Source organism: Capricornis sumatraensis, chromosome 14 (genome assembly GCF_032405125.1).
Source record: "Capricornis sumatraensis isolate serow.1 chromosome 14, serow.2, whole genome shotgun sequence".
Lineage (NCBI taxonomy): Eukaryota > Metazoa > Chordata > Mammalia > Artiodactyla > Bovidae > Capricornis > Capricornis sumatraensis.
In genome coordinates, this window is record NC_091082.1 from 87,890,751 (window position 1) to 87,911,679 (window position 20,929).

The 20,929-nt window shown below is 61.0% G+C and overlaps 1 protein-coding gene across 3 annotated transcripts in view; it reads right to left on the reverse strand.

Annotated features, from left to right (window-relative positions):
* The window catches only part of NAV1 (neuron navigator 1), a 139,078-nt gene extending 124,724 nt beyond the window's left edge, over positions 1-14,354 (reverse strand). For all 3 annotated transcript variants that reach the window (XM_068986265.1, XM_068986264.1, XM_068986263.1), the window contains exons 1-2: positions 13,639-14,354; positions 6,491-6,594 (exon numbers count right to left, since the gene is read on the reverse strand). In XM_068986265.1, the coding sequence (XP_068842366.1) occupies positions 6,491-6,594; positions 13,639-14,354 (820 nt within the window). The remainder of the gene's footprint in view (positions 1-6,490; positions 6,595-13,638) is intronic.
* Positions 14,355-20,929: the final 6,575 nt, after the last annotated feature.

Genomic DNA, 20,929 nt, shown 5'->3' on the forward strand with positions numbered 1-20,929 from the left:
CACGGGGTGGGCGTGTTCCATCAGCCCCTCCGAATCCGGCGCTGTCATTGCCTGTGTCACAGAGAAACGCGCTCGACCAGGACCACCCCGCAGGCTGCTGCGGGGTCAGGACTGGCGCACAGGCTGGGCGCTCACGCGTGCCCGCCAGCCCTGCTGCTTTGGGGACTGACTGAGCAGTCGCATGTGGTTCCAACGAGTGTGGAGCCCCACAGCAGGAAACCCAGGGTCCTGGTGGGGTTGGACGGGGGGTCCCGCAGCAGGTATGGGCCTCGGGAAGGGGGCCCCGCCCCTCCTACCTGTCCAGGCGCCCCCTGGGGCCTGGACGCCCGTCCCGCCCGCCTGGAGTCTGCCAGATCCAGGCTGGCAGCCACACTCGCCCTGGCCCACAGAACCCCGGGGGCGCGGTGCGGGGTGGAGATCTCCTCCTCCATGCTCAGGACCAAGGTCCCTTCACGGCTCAGCCGCAGGACCTCTGTCCTGGGGTCCTGGCCAATTCTGGGGGGGCCTGGCAGCCCTAACCATCCAGGACCCTTGGGGGCTTCCCTATTCTCAAGTGCTGGGGGCTCTGGGTTCCCTTCAGGACTCGCTGCGTGGCCTTAAGAGAACGTCTCCCTTCTCTGCACTTTGGCTGGTCAGGACGAGGTCAGCTGGGAGTGGGGGTGGGCTTCCAGCTGGAGGGGCAGGAGGAAGCACCTGATCCAGGACTCAGCCTGGAACTGGACTTGGTGAAGTCAGAGGCCAGCTCCCAGCTGACAGAGGCCAGGGCAAGAAAGCGATGCCTCCCACGTGGGCTCGGCTTGTGCGTTGCCATGGCAACCGTCCCCCCACACCTGCTGGGCTGTCCATTGCATACTGGGCCCCAGAGGAGCTCCATGAGGCCCAGGCACAGCATCCTGAGACCAGGACCAGCCATCGGTTGTCATAGCAACTGCAGGCTGCAGGGGTGGGGGGTGCGCTGGTGGCAGGAACTCCAGGCAGGAGATGGGGCGGGCGGCGTCTGCTGGCTGTGTGCGGTCGCGTAGGATGGAGACCTGTGAACCGCGTGTGTGGGCGTGTCCTCTGTGACCCGTCCACGCAGGGCTGGCTATTCTAAGGCCATTGACCCACAACGCTTAGAGGAGCCTCAAAGACTCCTCTTTACTCAGTTTTCTGCTTTAGGGCGGAACTGGTGCTCTTACACGGAACCCTATTGCCTCGCTGTGGGCCACGAAACCCAAAAGCCAGATGAAGGAAACACCAGGCCAAACCCAGGTGGTCTGGCAGGCCTGTGATGACCTCACTGCCAACACAGCAGAACCTGTTAGTCAGTGCTCAGCAACCGGATACAGAAAGTCCATAAACCAGCCGTCAGATGCCCACGTTTTGTGCTGTGAACACGCTCATCTCTCTGGAAGACATATCGTGGGGTCCATCAGGCTCTGAAAGAGGTCACTGATGCCAAAAAAGACTGAAGCCAGCCCCAACAGAAAGGAGACGCCTCCATCGGCTCCGGCTGAGCCAACAAGCCCACCTCCTCCCATCTGGAGGGACACTCCCTCCCACGCCTCTCAGGTGGCACCTCTCTGCTTTACCGAAGCTTTGTTAGGTTTTAACGAGGCGTTAAACGTAACAGAAGAGCGCGGTGGGGCTCCTATCTCAATGAATGGTACGACCCCTTGGCACTTACAAATCACCCTGCGGATGCCCGGAATACCCCCAGGAGAGGGGCCAGGCACTCGGCCCTCCTACGGGAGCCTGGTCTCATCCCAGGTGCTTCCGTCCTGTACCCCCACCCCCTCAGCTCCGCGGAGGCCCAGCCTCCCAGGGAGGGAGCATGTAGCAAGTTCACGAGGTGCAGCTCCTGCCTGGACCGTGGACCGGCTCCACCCTGGGCCGAGCCCCTCCGGCTGGAGGTCCCTCCCACTGTGACCTCAGTCATTCTGCCCCCACCCGCCTGCCCTCTTTCCTGACCCTGCAGTCATCTTCAGCTCACTCTGAAGCTCCTGGCCGCACCCCCGGAGACCCAGGAAGGTGGGGTTTGGACTCCTCTTGCCCCCTGAAGGGTGAGCAGGGAATGGATGTCACGACCCGGTGTGGTTCTCAGCCCTTAACCCTCCTGGGCACTGTGTCCAGGTCCCCTCAACTCTCCATGGCGTCTCCCAGAGCTCCTTCTGGGTGGGCTGCAGGCTGTCTTCTCATGGGGAGTCTCTCGGCAGGGACCCTAATCCTCTCCTCATGGTGGGTGGGGAGCTGTAGGTGGCGGATGCTGTAGACCCGTTTCTTCCCATTCAGTGGTGCCCAGGGAGGGACTGAAGCCTCGCCCGTCACTGGCTGGGAGGGCTCTTTATCCGCCCAGCCTCCCCAGAAGCTGGGAAGAGGACTGGCCTGCCTTTGCTGGGGTGCGGGAGGGGCGGGAGGGGCGAAGCCCTGTGAAGCTGAGTCTTCAGGACAACCCTGGAGGTGAGGTCTTTCTGCCAGTCACAGAAGGACGGATGGTGGTGAGTATCTACCAAACAGCCCCCACAGCTGGGATTCCTATCTGTCCTCCTGCCCCTTGAAAACTGTCCCAAGGCTGGACAGAGCAGTCTGGTCTGGAGAGACCACAAGTGACCTGGCCCACCCCCACTCAGTCAGCCCCTCACCCTTGAGATCCACCCACAGCCTGCAGAGGAATGAGCGCCAGTTCATCTGAGGCCAGAGGTTGGATTTCAAAGTCATGCTGGGAGGCGCCGAGGCCAGGCCAGGCCAGGCAGGCCCGGAACACGGGGGCCAGGCTGCGGCCTCCAGGAAGACCACGGCGGGCACGGAGAACCTTCCCTCCCACCGTCCTCCCCCACACTGAAGAGGGGCGCTGCTCATTCTCAGGGGGGTTCCCAAAACCAGAGCCCTGCCCTTGCTTGCTGGGATGGTCGCACACTCCAGAGCTGGGGCTTCACCACGGGGCCTCCATGCAGCTCGTGTGCAGTCGCACAGGCTGAACACTGCACAGGTCCATGGGCACAGAAGCCCCACAGGGCAACGTTTGTGCCTGTTTCGTCCCTGGATGAACCCAAGCGTCTAGAGCAGGGCCTGACTGTACTCGGTGCTGAATAAAAATTGGTTCACTGGGTATAACTCTCTGGAGGTGGATAACACAGAGCCCCGTGTTCTTGGCCAGAACAGGAAACAGGGAAGCCAGGCCTTGCCTGCCCTGTATTCATGGGTGCAAACACCTGAGAACTCCCGACGTCCCTTCTAGAGTGGGAGTGGTCTGGGGGCCCGAGCTGCCTGGCCTCTGCTGCTTCTGACCCTCCACTGAAATGGGCTGAACCCCCTGCCTGGAGACAAGTCCCATCCCAGAATCCCCAGGTTCCTCCCTCCCCCCAAAGAAACCGAGTCCAGATCCCTCGGGTTTTCCGTCCCTCCTCCCCGCCGGCTTCCTCAGTGACCTCATTGCTCCAGCCTCTCCCTCCCTAACCCTCCCCAAGCCAGGCTACACCTCACTGACCGTCTCACAGCTGTCCAGCCTCCTGGGGCGCCCAGGACCCGGAATGTCCCCCGCAACCCTGCAGTGAGGTCACGGCTGGGACGGCCTAGAGCATGACCTCTGAAGGCTGGGCTCCAATCCTGGCTGGACCACCTTGGGATGTCTCCACCTCCTGCCCAGCCATCTGGAAGGTGGGCACCTTAGGAGCATGCCCCCCCCCAGTCTGGTGGGTACCTTAGGAGCACACCCCGCCCCCTAGTCTGCCCCACTGAAGCTGAAGCAGCAGGTCAGCACGCGCTGAGCGGCTCTGTGTGCTGGGCTTCTCAGGGCTTTGCGCGGGTGTCATCACGGAGGCACAGGGAGGCCAGGAACCAGCCCAAGGCTGCACAGCCAGCAAAGGCAAGGCTGCGATGCCCAGCGGGGCCCTGGGTCCCCAACTCCATATCCCTCCGGCCCCACGGAAGCCCTGCCCCCGAGATCACAGCCCCCACTGCCTGCCTGGAACATGGGCTGTGCTTCCCGTCGACTGTCCGTGCATCCTCTCTTTACAGATGGCTGGGACACACGCCCGGCCTCAAAGTCCCCAGAGGGTAGGAAGGCACGTGGGAAGGGGGGTTAGCCCAGTGCAAACAAAACAGGCTTGGGGTGCAGAGCCAGGGGCGTTCGGGCTGGGTTGGGGCCGGGGAGGGGGGGTGGGGGGACTGTCCCATCGGCGGAGGTGAGGAGAGCCCAGCGGAGCCCAGCACACGGGAAGGCGGGGCCCAGGCTCCAGTCCCGGGCAGCCCTTGCTGTGCATCTTCAGACAAGCTTCTGCAGAACCTCTCTGAGCCCCTGCCTACAGCAGAGCAGCAGGCCCACGGTGAGGCACGTGCCACGAGCTCATGAACGGCTTCGTGGGCAGCACCTGGCGCTGTGCCCTGCACACAGTAGGTGCTCAACAAACAGTGGCTGTCCCCGGCATTCGCTCCTCCCGGGGTCTGGGGAGTTGAGGCAGTGGTCCTGGTCTCAGCTCAGCTACTCATGGACCACAGACGCCACTCTGAGCAGGTTACCCTCCCTCCCTGAGCCTCTCTTCCTGGTGAAAATGAGGCCACATTTCAGCGAGGCTGCCATCTGTTAGGGCAGCCTCACTGTCCGTAAGGACTTCCCAGGTAGCGCTAGTCCCGGAGAAACTGCCTGCCAATGCAGGAGATGCCAAGAGATGCGGGTTCGATCCCTGTGTGGGGAAGATCCCCTGGAGAGGAAATGGCAACCCACTCTAGTACCCTTCCCTGGAGAATCCCATGGACAGAGGAGCCTGGCAGGGTACAGTCCATGGGCTCGCAAAGAGTCGGACATGATAGAAGTGACTTAGCGTGCACACACCGTCTGTTAGGGCTGTGACCCCCAGCGCCTTTGAGCCCAAAGCCTCTGCAGCCCGGAGACCCAGTTCTGGCCTGAGGATCCCGAGAGAGTCCGTGGAGGGTGGCATGTGGCTGCCTGGGAGCCCCAAAGCAGTGTCCCAGCCCCTCCTGCCCTGGGAGGAAGCGCCAGATCTGGGGTTTTCTCTCCTAAACCCACAAGGTGTGAACAACTGAGCGTGGCTTAAAGATAGAGTCAGCTCAACAAGAGAGAGAGGAGAAACGCAAACCAGCCTCAAGGGCGAGGCTGGGGGCAGAGGCTCGTGCCCCAGTGACACATGGACGCACGGCGTGGGGTGAGAGCAGAACCTGCCATTCCCTGCCCGCTCAGTACCTGCACACGCACGAAGTGCAAGTAATCACCTGTGCCGATCTTGGGGTGACCCTCCTGGTCCTCTGCCACGCGGCCTCATATGCGGGCGCTGGGGACCCCGGCTCTGGCTTCCCAAATTAAGATCCAATGGAGACTCAGGCAATGTCCGCAAGACAGCAACCAAGGGGCGTGTCAGCAGATGGGACCAGCGCTGGGTCTCCCTGGCACAGCCGGTGGGCGTGTGGAGGGCCGGGGCACTGGCATGGACACCCCCACACTGCCCGGGGCAGACGTGGAAGGAGCAGCTGGTGGTGGACCCATTCGGGACAAACAAAGGCGGCGCCCAGCACCCTGCTTGGGGGCAAGTCGTCATGGAAAGCCTCTCCCTGCTGCACAGAGCGGCTCTGGTGGTTTGTTGGTTGAACGAGAACAGTGATGAGTGCGTGCAGCCCTCCGAACTCCCTTCCCTTCCTCTCATCTCCCTTTCTTCAGGCTCAGAGTACAAGCCCCCCCCCAAAGCATAAGCAGGCCCCAGATCTCTCCCCATCCCACCCATCAAAGAGCCTGGGGTGTCCTTGGCCGAGGTGGACACTGACCACAAGGCAGAGAGCCTTGCCCGCTGCCCAGGAGGCTTGCAGGAGGTGGGGGGCTCTCTTCCTTTGTGAAGGGGCGTCTTTGTGAAGCCCTCCTCGTAAGCTGCCCTGCACCTCTCACCGTGTAGAACCTCACCTGCCCTCCACCAGACACGGCAGCTCGAGCTGGTGAGGGGCCTGCTGGCCGAGCAGCCTGGGGCTCCCAGATGTAGCTAGCGAGATCTCTCCCCACTCCTGGGCTGGCGATGCCACGCCCTGGCTGTGTGGCACAAGCGTGAGGAAGCCATCACACTGGCAGCTCTGATGTAGAGACAGCCCGCACGGCGTCCTGGTTACCGCGTCCTAACGCCCGCAGGCCTCTGGGGCCAGGGAGCTGGGCTCCTCTAGTCCCCGCTGCGCTCTGACCCCTCGCCCCGAGAGGGAGCCCCGCCCCCGAGGGAGCCCCGCCCCCGAGGGAGCCCCACCCCCAGAGGGAGCCCCGCCCCCGAGGGAGCCCCACCCCCCGAGGGAGCCCCGCCCCCAGAGGGAGCCCCGCCCCGAGGGAGCCCCGCCCCTGGAGGGAGCCCCGCCCCCAGAGGGAGCCCCGCCCCCGAGGGAGCCCCGCCCCCGAGGGAGCCCCGCCCCCAGAGGGAGCCCCGCCCCAGGGAAGCTCCGCCCCTGGAGGGAGCCCCGCCCCAGGGAAGCCCCGCCCCCAGAGGGAGCCCCAACCCCAGAGGGAGCCCCGCCCCAGAGCACTTACCCCGGCTGGAGAGTTCCTCCTGAGCGATCCCGCGGGGGCTGGAGTGGCCGTCAGAGGCCCAGCTGCCCTGGCGGAGGGGGCCCGGCTCCGGGTCGGCCTGGACCCTGCAGGACAGAGAACGGGGTCACTCACGGTCACTCACGCTGGCCTCCAGCGTCTCCCCTCGGAGCTTGGGCCTTCCCTTTTGCTGTGCCCCGCCCAGGGCTGGGACCCCCCGATGGGCATATACGACCCCGGGGTGGGCAGCAGGCCTTTATGGCAGAGTTAGTTAGGCCAGGGGCACCTCAGGGCAGGGGCCCGCCTGACGCCAGTCACCCTTCAGGGTCCCGGAGTCCCTGGACCGTGAATCACCCCAGGGCAGAGGGACTCCGAGTAACCCTGGCCTGGGGGCCTGTGTCCTGCCAGGTCCCTGCCCCCAGGCTGCCCTGTGCACCCGCGGGAGGGCCATGCTCTGAAGTGGAGGCCGCTGACCCCTTCAGAAAGCTCAGGGGTGAGGAGGATGGAGCAGGCGGTGGGGAGGGCCCAGTTGGGTCTCTGTGACCCCTGAGGGCAGAGTCCTCCTGGGCCCATCCTGGAGGCAGGGAGGAAGGGCGGGTCTCCAAGCACCAGCTCCCAAGTGCACACAGGCCTCCGAGCACAACCCCCGGGTACAGTCCTCCCAGGAACAAAGGCTTCGGGAATTTTATTATAGGCAATTACCCGGGCTCTCCCGGCCGCCCGCCTCCCCGGCAATGTCTCCAGCTAAATGGGCCCTTTGGCAGCTTGAGGGGCTGGCGGTGCGTGTGAGCCGGAGGAGAAATCGATGGCTGGCCTGTGTCGTGGGGCGGGGGCTGCCTCCCCCTCCAGGCTTGACCGTTGCCAGCTCTGGGGTGGCCGGAGTGGGTCAGAGGCCAGAGGGACCTCCTCTCTCCCTGCCTCACTGGGTCCAGGGCCGAGGAGATGCCCTCCAGGCTCAGACCCGCCTGAGAGTCCAGGGCTGTGGGGGCCTTTGTTGATCAGCAAACTCCTGCAGGCGGCCCGGCCCTCGTGGGTCTGGGTCTGCAGGCCCCGTGCTGGGGACAGGGCGGGCTCAGAGGAAGCAGGGGGGCCCACCTTGCTGCGAGCAGCTGGCGCATGCTGCCGGCCGTGAGATGCCTACGGAACAACGAGCTTAAACCTGGCCTTTTCCGGAGGCAGCGCAGTGTACTGGTGAGAAGGCAGCGGGAGTTACTAGGTGAGGGCTGAGTAACACCACACACACCACACATCACACACACCACACACACATATACACACACACACCACACACACACCATACATCACACACCACACACACACCATACATCACACACCACACATACACACACATATACACACACCACACACACACCATACATCACACACACCACACACACACACATCACACACACATATACACACACACACCACACACACACCATACATCACACACCACACACACACCATACATCACACACCACACATACACACACATATACACACACCACACACACACCATACATCACACACACCACACACACACACATCACACACACCACACATCACACACACATCACACACACCACACATCACACACACATCACATACACCACACACACACACATATACACACACACACCACACACACACCATACATCACACACCACACATACACACACATATACACACACACACCACACACACACCATACATCACACACACCACACACACACACATCACACACACCACACATCACACACACATCACACACACCACACATCACACACATCACATACACCACACACACACACATATACACACACACCACACATCACACACACCACACACACACACATATACACACACACACCACACACACACCATACATCACACACACCACACATCACACACAGCACACACACACACACATATATACACACACACACCACACACACACCATACATCACACACACATCACATACACCACACACACACCATACATCACACACACCACACACACACACATCACACACACCACACATCACACACACCATACATCACACACACATATACACACACACACCACACACACACCATACATCACACACCACACATACACACACATATACACACATACACCACACACACACCATACATCACACACACCACACACACACACATCACACACACATCACACACACCACACATCACACACACATCACATACACCACACACACACACACATATACACACACACACCACACACACACCATACATCACACACACCACACATCACACACACCACACACACACACATATATACACACACACACCACACACACACCATACATCACACACACATCACATACACCACACACACATATACACACACACACACCACACACACCATACATCACACACACCACACACACACACATATACACACACACACCACACACACACACATCACACACACCACACATCACACACACATCACATACACCACACACACACACACATATACACACACACACCACACACACACCATACATCACACACACCACACACACACACACATCACACACACCACACATTACACACACATCACATACACCACACATACACACACATATACACACATACCACACACACACCATACATCACACACACCACACACACACACATCACACACACATCACACACACCACACATCACACACACATCACATACACCACACACACACACACATACACACACACACACCACACACACACCATACATCACACACACCACACATCACACACACATCACACACACCACACATCACACACACATCACATACACCACACACACACATACATATACACACACAAACCACACACACACACACCATACATCACACACACCACACATCACACACAGCACACATCACACACACACAGCACACATATACACACACCACACATCACACACACCACACACACACACACCACATCACATACACCACACACACACACCACAAACACACGCCACACACACACACATACACTCCCCCTACACACACACCACACGCATCACACACACCGCACAGACATCACACACATCACACAGACATCACACCACACACACACATCCCACACATCACACACCACAGATCACATACCACACACCACACATCACAAACACCACACACACACCCCCCACACACATACACTCAACACACACAACAAACATCACACACACACACGACACACACACACCACACATCACATACACCACACACCCCCCCACACATCCCCCACACACACACCCCACACCCCCCACACACATACATATACCCCCCACGCACACAGCACACACACACACCCCCCACATATACACCACACACACACCACACACACACACAACCACACATCACATACATGACACACACACATACACTCCCCCCACACACACCACACACATCACACACACCACACACACACACACACACACCCACACACACACCGCACACACCACACACCACACAGACATCACACACACCACACACACACACATCCCACACATCACACACACACCACAGATCACATACCACACACCACACATCACAAACACCACACACACACACCCCACACACATACACAACACACACAACATCACACACACACGACACACACACACACCACACACACACCACACATCACATACACCATACCCCACACACACACATCCCACACACACACACCCCACACCCCCCCACACCACACACCCCCCCACACACATACATATACCCCCCCACACTACACACACACATACACCCCACATATATACCACACACACACACCACACACACACACATACACCCCCACACACACACCGCACACACCACACACACCACACAGACATCACACACACCACACACACACACACACACATACATCCCACACACACCACAGATCACATACCACACACCACACATCACAAACACCACACACACACACACCCCACACATACACTCAACACACACAAGAAACATCACACACACACACCACACATACACCACACACACACACCACACATCACATACACCACAGCCCCCCCACACACATCCCACACACACACACACACACACATACATATACCCCCCATGCACACACACCACGCACACACACCCCCCCCCCACATACACCACACACACCCCCCACATATACCACACACACACATACACCCCACACATACACCGGACACACACCACACACATACCACACACATCACACACATACATACACTGCCCCACACACACACCCCACACATATACCACACACACACATACACCCCACACATACACTGGACACACACCACACACACACCACAAACATCACACACATACATACACCCCCCACACACACACCACACACACATATACCACACTCCCCCCCCACATATACCACACGCACACATACACCCCACACACACACCACACACATCACACACACGCATACACCCCCCCACACACACTCCCCACACACACACATATACCACACACACACATACACCCCACACATACACCGCACACACACCACACACACACCACACACATCACACACATACATACACCCCCACACACACACACCACACACACATATACCACACACACACATACACCCCACACATACACCGCACACACACCACACACACACCACACATCACACACGTACATACACCCACACACACACACACCACACACACACACACATATACCACACACACACACCCCCCACACCCCACACAGCTGAGCACTCCAACTGAGCGGGCAGGGGCCAGGGCAGTGAATAGGAGTAACTGGCTGTCACTGTTCTTGTGAGCAAAGGCGAGAGGGGGCGCACGGGGCAGGGCTCCCACCCCAGGCAGTGGGCGGCAGCCTCAGGGTTCTGACCTCAGGAGTGGCCCCCTTTCACCTCCTCCACCCCACACAGCCAGGCCCTGCATCCCCTAGTGATCCCAGCTGGAGTGGATGGCACCGTCTGTGCAGGACATTGGTGGGGAGTGGAACCAGAGGAGAGAACACCCACACCTGACCCTTGAGACACTTTCGCACCCTCCTAGACCCTCAGCCTGACCCTCGGCCCCAGGCCTGGGCTCTTCGTGGAGCAGAGAAGGGTGAGGGCAGAGACGAGGGAAGCAGATGGGCAGGACCAGGGCGTGCAGAGCAGGCTGAGGCGTCTCTGCCGCGTCTGCCCTGCGTGTCTGGGGTGGCTGTCCGGGCCGTGGGGAACGGACATCTCCCAAGGAGGCAGGGGAAAACACCGCCGCTTCGTTCCCTGGAGGAGCAGGAGGGGCCTGGGGTCGGGGAAGCTGAGCCCGCTGAGACCCGGCGGGCTGGAGCTGTGCACAGGCCGGCTGTGGAGCGCAGGGAGGTCTCCATGGAAACTGTGTCTCTGACCCCTGGGCACAGACATGTCCTCACAGCGTGGCCAGCACTGCTCGGGAGGGGCCTGCGGCTCCACACGGCCCGTGGGGCGGCCTCGGTCCCAGGCTGCCGTTTGAACCATGACCCTCCGGTAACCCTAACGTGGGCCTGAAACCGTCGGTCTGAGAGGTACGACGAGAAGATCCCTGCTGAGGCGTCAGGCCACTTTTCTGTTTAAAACACAATGGTGTCCTGAGCGGAGGAAAATGTCTGTTTAGTTCTGACGGAGATGTTCGGAGGAAAAAGAGCTGGCCTCTTTGGAAAATGTCAGATTCTACATCTGCCAGGAGGCCTGAAGGGTAGATAATGTAAAATCTGGAACCGTGGAGTCAGAGACACATTTCCCCAAAGATGGATCGGTGCAAAGGCAGTGTACGAGGAGACACAGGCCCCAGAGTTGCAGGGAAGCAGCTCACGGGCAGGGAGAGGACCGGTCCCAGGACAGGCCCTGACCGCCTTGAGAGTCGAGTCCAGAAGCTCATGGGGGTGGGGGGCATGTGGGCTGCGCCGGGGTACCCCCAGGGGCGGGGTCCCCGCAGCCGGGGGGTAATCTGAGCCTCTTTGGTCGCGGGAAGGTACCTGCTAGTCTGTAGACACTGATGCGGACTTAGCACTGCGGAGCTGCGCCGAGTGCATCTCACTCGGCACACGCACGACAGCCCCGCACACCCCTCAGAGCAGCCCTCGCTCCCGCGGCCGCCCTCCCCCAGGGCAGACTGCGTCCTTGCCGGCACACCCTTCAGGGCTGCCCTGGGCCCCTCACCGCCCCGGCAGGCTTTCTCTCGGTGCGCTGTCCTTGCACCGATGCCCTTTCAGGCTGTGGAGTCCGTAACTGAGTGCAACGCCCTGCAGAAGGCTGGGCATGAGGTGAGAAGGGCGTGCCCCTGTCCCGGCCCATGTCTGTTACGTGGAGCAGGGGTGCCCAAGGCTTTTCAGGGGTCAAGCCACACTTCTGGCTTCACGTGAATGTGTGCTCTCCTCCACCCCAGCCACTCCCACCTGGGGGACCCAGCATCCAGGGAGCTTCTCGACCCAAACTGGGGGAGCTTGTCCCGGAATCAGCCCAGAAGAAAACCCCAGGAAGTCCACTTAGTCAGGGAAAGCAATTCCTTTGCATTCAAGCATCTCGAAACTGTGCCACGCTTGGTGATCAGAATGCTGCTTATTTAAAGGGGCCGTCTCAGACAAGAGGCACACGTCTGTGTTAAGGAGGACAGATGACGGAAGCAGGTCTCTGAGCTCCGCTTGTCTGAAGAGCCGGCAGCTCGGTTTGTTAGCTGTGCTGGGGTGAAGGGTGGCCCGGCCCCCACTGAAGGTCAGAAGCTGGTCCCCCCGGGGATGCACACGGGCAGCTTGGGAAGCGTAGAGAGCGGACAGCATGGGGGCTCCTGGGGGTTCATGGGGATTTCACGACCATGGAGGGAAGGCCTCGCTCAGCGGCAGCCGGCCCAGGTGAGTTGGGTCAGGCTGTAGCTGGCTGCATGAGCTGTGCAACACCCTGACGCCTGTCCTTGAAGAAAGTGAGCATGCTGGGGGCACCCCTCCGGGCCTGTGTCTCGTGCCCCCCTAGGGTCCCACCCCGCCCCCACGCTCCCCCCCACCTGCCGTTCTCTCCACCAGCCCCTCCCCTCCGTGGGCCCCCGAGTCCGGCCCTGTCACCCCATTGCCCCCTGCAGCTTACCTGTACCGGAAAGGGGCCACGGTGGCTGTGGCGGGCTGGCCGTGCGGGTGAGCCGAGCCGAAGCTGACGGCGCCCGGGGCCGGGCGTGGGCTCCGCACGGGGCTGCCTGACAGGGAGGGAGGCCCCGACGCCGCCCGCGGTTCAGGCTCCAGAGGCCTGGGCACCCCGGGACTTGTGCCGGGAGCGTCTCCCTGATCTTTCCCTGGGTGGTTGGAGGGCTTTCGAGCTTCAAGAGTCCCCAGTATCTGAGTGTCTCCATGGGAGCTGGCACGGGAGGGGCTCCTGCTGCGGGCCTGGCGGGTCACGGTCCCCTCCTGGGCCCCCCTCTTCTGCCCCGGGGTGCCCCGTGTCTCTCCAGCTCTTCTCGACCCAGCCCGGCTGGCCAGGGCCTCCTTGGGGGCCGCACGGGGGCTGCTCCAGGGGGAGCCGGCGGGAGCCCCCGCCCCCTCAGACAGCTCCCTCGGCGCCCCTGTGGCCTTGGGGGAGCCTTTCCCCCAGGGGGCCTTAGGGGACGAGCTCCTGGAAGGGCCGCCGGCCTTGCCCAGTCTCGGGGAGACTGCCCGCGGGGGGCTCAGGGCCAGGCTGGCCTGGCGCGGCCGCAGCTGGGGTGATGCCGCCGGGGTCTGGGTCCTGCTCTGCGAGGCAGCGCGGGGCACGGGGATGGCAGAGGCGTGCTGGGGGCGGCCCACGGCGCTCAGGCTGGCTGTCCCGTCCATGGCCGGTGGGCCTGCGGCAGGGCTACTGAGCTGTGGAGAGAGGACGGGAGACTGTGAGGCCCTGTCCTGGGGGCACCGGCACCCTTCGGTCGTGTCCTGGCTACCCACCCGGCTCAGGGAGGACCCTCTGCCTCTTGCAAACTCAGGAGAAGGTGCCGGGCACTGAGATGTGCTGTGGGACCGGGCGGTTCACGCTCGTCCCAGCGTCTGTGCACAGATGGGGCACCCCCCGCCCCCCGCTCAGTCTCAGGAGAAGGTGCCGTGCACTGAGATGTACTGTGGGACCGGGCGGTTGACGCTCGTCCCGGCGCCTGTGCACAGATGGGGCAGCCCCCCCCGCCCCCACCCCCGGTCAGTTTCTTCTCGCACCAAGTCCAGAATGCTCTGCCCCGGGAACCAGCTCCCTGCCCCCGGCTGGCTCCTGCTGTGGCCTCTCTGCCTGACACCCACCTTCCCTTGGACATGGCTGTGGGGCGTCACTCTAGACCTCACTGGCCCGCTGGCAGGCAGCTCCTCGCGGTCACAGCCCGCCTGCACCTGTCCTGGCCAGGCTCCTGCCGTCCGGCTTGCACCCGCCCGGCATCACTGCCCTTCTCCAGGCTCCTTCCTGCTGTGCCCACCCACGTGTCCCTGGAGACATGGGCACCCAGCCCACAGCCTTCCTCTCTAGCCCCTTCCCTACCCACCTCCTGCCCCTCCGCCCCCTTCTCTGGCCTCAGAGATGAGGGTCCCACCCTGAGATAAAGGCAGAGCCCTCCAGGCAGCCCCTGCCACCAGCACCTGTCCTCTCCTGGACCCCGACCTGTGAGTCACCCCCCCTCTCTCCCGTATCCTCCCGAGCATGCTAATGAACGAATGAAGAGATCAATTAATCACTTTCATTTCAGAAGAAATTTGAAATTGGCTACAAAGACACACAGTCAGCTTGAGGAAAGACTCAGTGCAGAAAATGAACCACACGACAATCAGCAGAACACGGGAATGGGCGCTCCCATAACCCTGCCGTGGGAGAAGACTTCACAGCGTCTCACTGAAGGCAGGGACCCTGAAGGAAGACGCCGAGAGGTCGGGGCGTGCAGAACTAAAGTCCCTGGGGGTCAGGAAAGCACTTCCCCAGGTTCAGGCCACCAGTAAACTGCAAGCACACCTGCCACACTGGTGAGGGACCAGGAGTCCACACCTTCACTCCAGGGGGCTCTACCAAGTGGACCAAGAGCAAACACCCCCTAGAAGCAGTGGCCACAGCTTCGAACAAGAAGTTCATAAAGTGATACGGTTAGCCAGAACACAGCAAAAACAAAGGGCTTCGCTGAGGATCGAAGAGACGCAGATTAAGTCAGTCAGCATCGGCTGCTGTCAGGTCTTCTATCTCCTGGAAAATTGCGACTTCTAGTCGTGGTATGAGGGCAGGCCCTGGCGCACGGCCACGGGAACGGCCCCAGACGCAGAAATGTGCCCTGGGGATGATCCCAGACGTGGCCTGAGCTGCTGAACTTGGCCTCGGGCACAGGGCTGAGCCACACCGTGACCAGCAGAGGCAATGGGCTGACCACCCCTGAGCAGGGCCCCGGACCACTGAGCACTGCAGCCACAGCTCAGACCTCAGCGTCTGAGGCTCAGTCCCACACAGGCAGGCCCAGCATCACTTGTCTTGTGCCAAGACAGCGGGGGGACAGCAAGGCCTGGCGCCCCCACTCACACCCCACGTGCTCCTCCTTGAGGGGCCCGAGACTGGGCAGGGGCTTCCCAGGGCTGAGGACAGGCCTGTGATAACGGTTTACTAAACAGTTCCCTTTCCTGGCTAGCCTCTAAACTCCGTCTGCCTGTCAGGACAGAGGGGACCGGAGGCCCGAGCTGTGCGCAGGCAGCAGGCTGCGGGACAGGATCTCGGGCCACCCCACCCCCTTGGCCTCCATGCCTGGCTTTGGGCTCCAGCAAACCAGACACGACAGTCCACTGAGTCTGGCCCCAGTGGAGAAGGCCGCACCCCACTCAGAGGACATGTGGTCCCCACTGGGGGGCTGTTTCCCTGGCCTCTGAGAGAGGCCCCCGCGCACAGGCGCCCCGAGCCGCAGCTTGAGGGTGCCTGTGTGTTGGGGGTGGCGCGTCCCACTGACCCGATCCCTATAGACGGCTCTACTGCCAGGACCCTTGGCTCCTTTCCAACCAATCGGCCAAAAGAAATGACTTCGTGCCAGTGAAAATCCATGACTTAAAACTGCCCCACGAGTCCGGGGGGCAGGGGTGCTGAGCCAGTGGGGGCCCATGGACAGCCCCACGGACAGCCCCACTCAGCACTCAGAGCCCCTCGCCAAGACCCCCTGGGGAGGCTCCCAGCAGTGGCAGCCCCCCCCACCAATAACGCAGGTGAGCGCCGGGAGACTGAGTCACGAGGCCCTGGGAGGTGCCCACAACAGCCCTGCTCCCTCCCGTGTCACGCCCTCCGGGTCAGTCGGTCACCAGAGGCCTGGCTTCCAGATGGGTCACTCAGCAGATGTGAGAGGAACCTGGGGGAGGCATGCCCAAGGCCCCCGGGAACTGGAGCCGCACAGCCCACGCCCGCCCCAGCCACGAGCCGGCCCGCCAGGGTCCCGGCCACCCTCCCCCTCCCGCTCTGCTCTCAGCCCCAGGCCCGGGGCTGCCCATCCAGCCGGGCAGATGCAGGCGACATCACCCAACACGCCCACTTACTGTTTCCAGGCTGCGCGTCCAGGGCCACCGGGCTGGGGCAGGCGGGGTCTGCGGGACTCTGGGCCTCTCTGAAAGCCCACCACTGGAGACCCTGCCCCCGCAGTGTGGGCTGGCACCTGGTCTGAACAACAGCGACACCGAGGCCTTTGGAGGGGCGGGACGCAAACCCACCAGGGAGACCCCCTGCGAGGTGCCGTCAGGCTTCCTGCCAAGGCACGAGGCCTCGGGCCGGTTACCCAAGCAGAGACCTCGAGGGGAGGGTGGAGGCAGGTGTGGGGTGCTGGTGGCAGCCCAGGACCAGCCCTGTCCCCTGAACTCCAGTGCTGTTCATGCACGGGCCTCTGCGGTGCCATCTGGGAGGTGGGGTGACGTCGGGGGTGGAGAGTCAGGCTCCGTGCCGCTGTCCTCCAGAGTAGTGGGGGCGGGGGGCACCGGCCACCCTGTGCAGAGCACGTCCAGGCCCCCTCTGGGCCACGCTGACCACGCTCCGGTCACTCCTGCTGATGACGCTCCCACGTCGGGACCACCCCCTTCCCAGCAGCAGCACATCCGTGCAGGAGTCGCGCACAGACGAAGGGCCAGGGACCCCACCCCGTATCACAGGGCAGCCCCAGAGCCGTGAGGTTCCCAGAGCTCGGCACCCCCGGGCCACCAGGCCCAGCAGGCTGGCCAGTGAGCTTGCAGGAGACCCACGTTGGTGGGAGCGGGGGACTCCCTCTTCCTGTCTCACTACCTAGGGGCAGACCCTGGAGCAGCCGCCACTGCCCTGCCCAGGCCCAGGCCCCTGCCACTGCCCATCCTCCTGGCACAGGGGCTCCGGGCAGGGCCCCCCCAAGACGGCTAGCTCAGGGGCTGGACCAGGGCTGCCCAACCGGCAGAGCAGAGGCTCCTAGGGCAGCTGAGGGTGTGGACAGAGAGCAAACGGGTGCGCTTTTGTGCTCTCAGATCAGAAACCCACGGCCACAGCCTGAACTTCTAATAACTGTTTTGGAGTGTTGTTCAGGAACTGTGTGGCTTTGAGAAAGTCACTTAAACTCTCGAAACTTTGGTTGTTTCATCTGAAAAATGGCGAGGGGGGCGGTGAAGTGTGGGGACCGACGTCACTGAGCTGCTATAAAAACGGAACGAGATAATGCGTGTCTTAGCACATTCTGGCTGTTTTCACGGCATATCATAGACGGAGGTGGGGTGGTGGGGTGGGTGGGGCTTATAAACACCGAACTTTATTCCTCATGGTTCTGGAGGCTGGACGTTCAAGGTCAAGGAGCCAGCAGATTCGGCATCTGTGGGGGCCCTTGTTTCCAGTTCATGGACGGCGTCTTCTCACTACGTGTGGAGGGTGGGGTGAGAGGGCTCTCGGGGGTCTCTTTCCAGGGACACTGATCCCATTCATGACCCAACCACGCACCAAGGACTCCAGCTCTTCCCACCATCACTTGAGGCCAGGATTTCAACATAAGAACTTGGGGACATAAGCACTCAGTCTAAAGCAGAGTGAAGAACCCTTCATGGTAGCCCGAGCGGAGTGCTTTTAAAAGGTTAGTTCTTATAACGAAAGTAACATGCTCATCAGAAAAGACTTGGAAAAACCCACAAAAATACAAAGAAGAAAACGTCTGTCCCCTTGCCGTTCGGTCGCTCAGCCCTATCCACTCTTTATAACCCGCGGCCTGCAGTGCGCCAGGCTTCCCTGCCCTTGCGTCTCTACATGCCTTACTAGCTGACATTGGCCTTCTTATGTCTTGATTTCTTCCAGGCTTCTTACAATTCATGCTTCTACCCAGAGATGTCGTAAAATCGTGATGCTACTATACGAAATTTTACATCTTTTCACTTACTATGTAGTAAGCATTTTTACTTTCCTTTTAAAAACCTTCAGACGTTTTCAGAAACATTGTTGTGAATCACTGATAAGCTTCTGTGACTGCATTAGACAAAACTAGCTCATCTCCCCACTGTCAGTAACCATTTGGAGGTTTCCGGTTTCCTATCATTTTGGGTAAGACTGTGACGAACACCCAGGCCAGCTTGGCTGGGGCCTCGGACGGCTTCTGGCTGCACTTCTGGAAAGGGGATTACCAGGTCCAAGGTGGGGGCCGTAGGAGAGCTCAGTTACACACTGCAGACGCTGTTCGGAAAGCAGCCCATCTTCCCAGTCTGACTCTCAGCACCCTTCCCCCAGCTCCTGGTGCAGCTGTCGGGGGGGGGGGGGGTTGGGGGTGGGGGGGGTGCAGCCTCTGTGGGGGGCCCGGAGCTTCAACCATGTTCAGGTAGTCAGGCCAAGCAGGGGGGCAGAGCTGGAGGCAAAAACGTGGGGGCAGACCCTGCGGGCAGTCTGTTCTGCCTGCCCCCTGAACACTGCTGGGCCTCGGGGGTTTGGGTCTGAGGCTGGGAGGGGCCTTCTTCCCTTGGGGAGCACCAGCGACTGGGCCGTCTGGTCTGCTGGTGGGGGGGGTGGGGAGAGCGCTGAGGGCGGCTGGCGGCCCGACAGGCGGGACAGGCCTGCTCTCCCCAGGGTCTGGTCTGCTGCTCCTTGGGGCCCTGTCCGGCCCAGGCCCCCCGTTCCTTTTCAGTCCCTCCCTTCTCTGAGACTGCCCTCCAACTTCTCATCCAGGTGGTTTTCGAGCCGAGCCCCATGGTAACCGCCTGTCAGGCCCTTGGACGGGCGGGTGGGAAGCCGGGGACCCAGGCCTCCTCACTTTCTCCCCACACCGCTCCCTCCCTCGAGCAGCGATTGAAACATCCTCCATCATCCGCTGCCTTTTGCGATGATGGCCACAGAAAGGCGTTTACGGGCCCCGCCCCACTCCACGCAGACGAATGCCCGTGACTCTCCTCCTGGGACCTTGAGGGAACGCCCTGAGGAGACCCTCCAGCCGCACACGCAGACATCGGCCTCGTGACTTGTTGTCTCCTAGGTTCTGGGCCAGGTTATTTGTGACCTCTCTGGGGACCCTGAGAGCAAGCAAGTGACCGCTGCGTGGATGTCCCAGGACACAAGGTCCCACCGCCTCCTCCAACCACCACCTAACTTCTTCTTCTCTCTTTTGGCAGTACTTGTTGTCATGGAGATTCTAACGCAATGTAGGAAGCTTGTTACTTGGCAACGAGATGCTGGAGGTACAGGATTGGCTGCTGAGGTCTGAAGGAGCAGCAAGGATGCTGAGGGAAGGTGGGGGCGTTGAGAAAGACCCTGGGGGAGCAGCAGGCACAGCGAGCGGAGCAGACGAAGGGCCAGGTGGCGAGGAAGAGCGAGCACGGAGCATCCCGGGGCTGCGCCAAGCTGTGTGCTTGCTCTGATGCCCTCAGTGAAAGCAAGACAAAACAAGCACACAGAGATGTATTTTCACAGCTGTATTCACCCCGCGGCAGCATGGATGGGGATTTCAACACAGAGACGGTCCTAAGTATCAGAGCGGGGAAATGCTGCAGGAAGGCCCTGTGGTGCAGCGGAAAGGGCAGGGCTTGTGGTCGAAAACTTGGATGTGAAGCTCAACCCCACCCATTCCTCTGCATGTGACGCCATCAAAAGACTGAAACCTCTGAGCTTCAGTTTCCTCATCTGTGAAATGGGACCAGCAGCCTGACCTCCAGGGCCGGCTTGATGAGTGCTGACCGGCGGAGCGGGTGCGTGGGCAGTGGTCTCTCACGTGGCTTCTGCAGGGGCCTTTTATGACCAGCTGCTCCTCGTTACCTTAATCACTAGCATCATGACCAGAACTGAAAGCATGTGACGTGGAGAGGAGACAGCCTAGCTCACTCCCATCCAGACTCACGGGCCTACTGTTCGAGCCAGCCTCTCTAGGGGCCAGCTGTCCACGCCTGAAACAGTCTGTCCCTCGGGGCGCCAGCAGCAGGAACAGATCCCAGTGGGTTCATGAGAT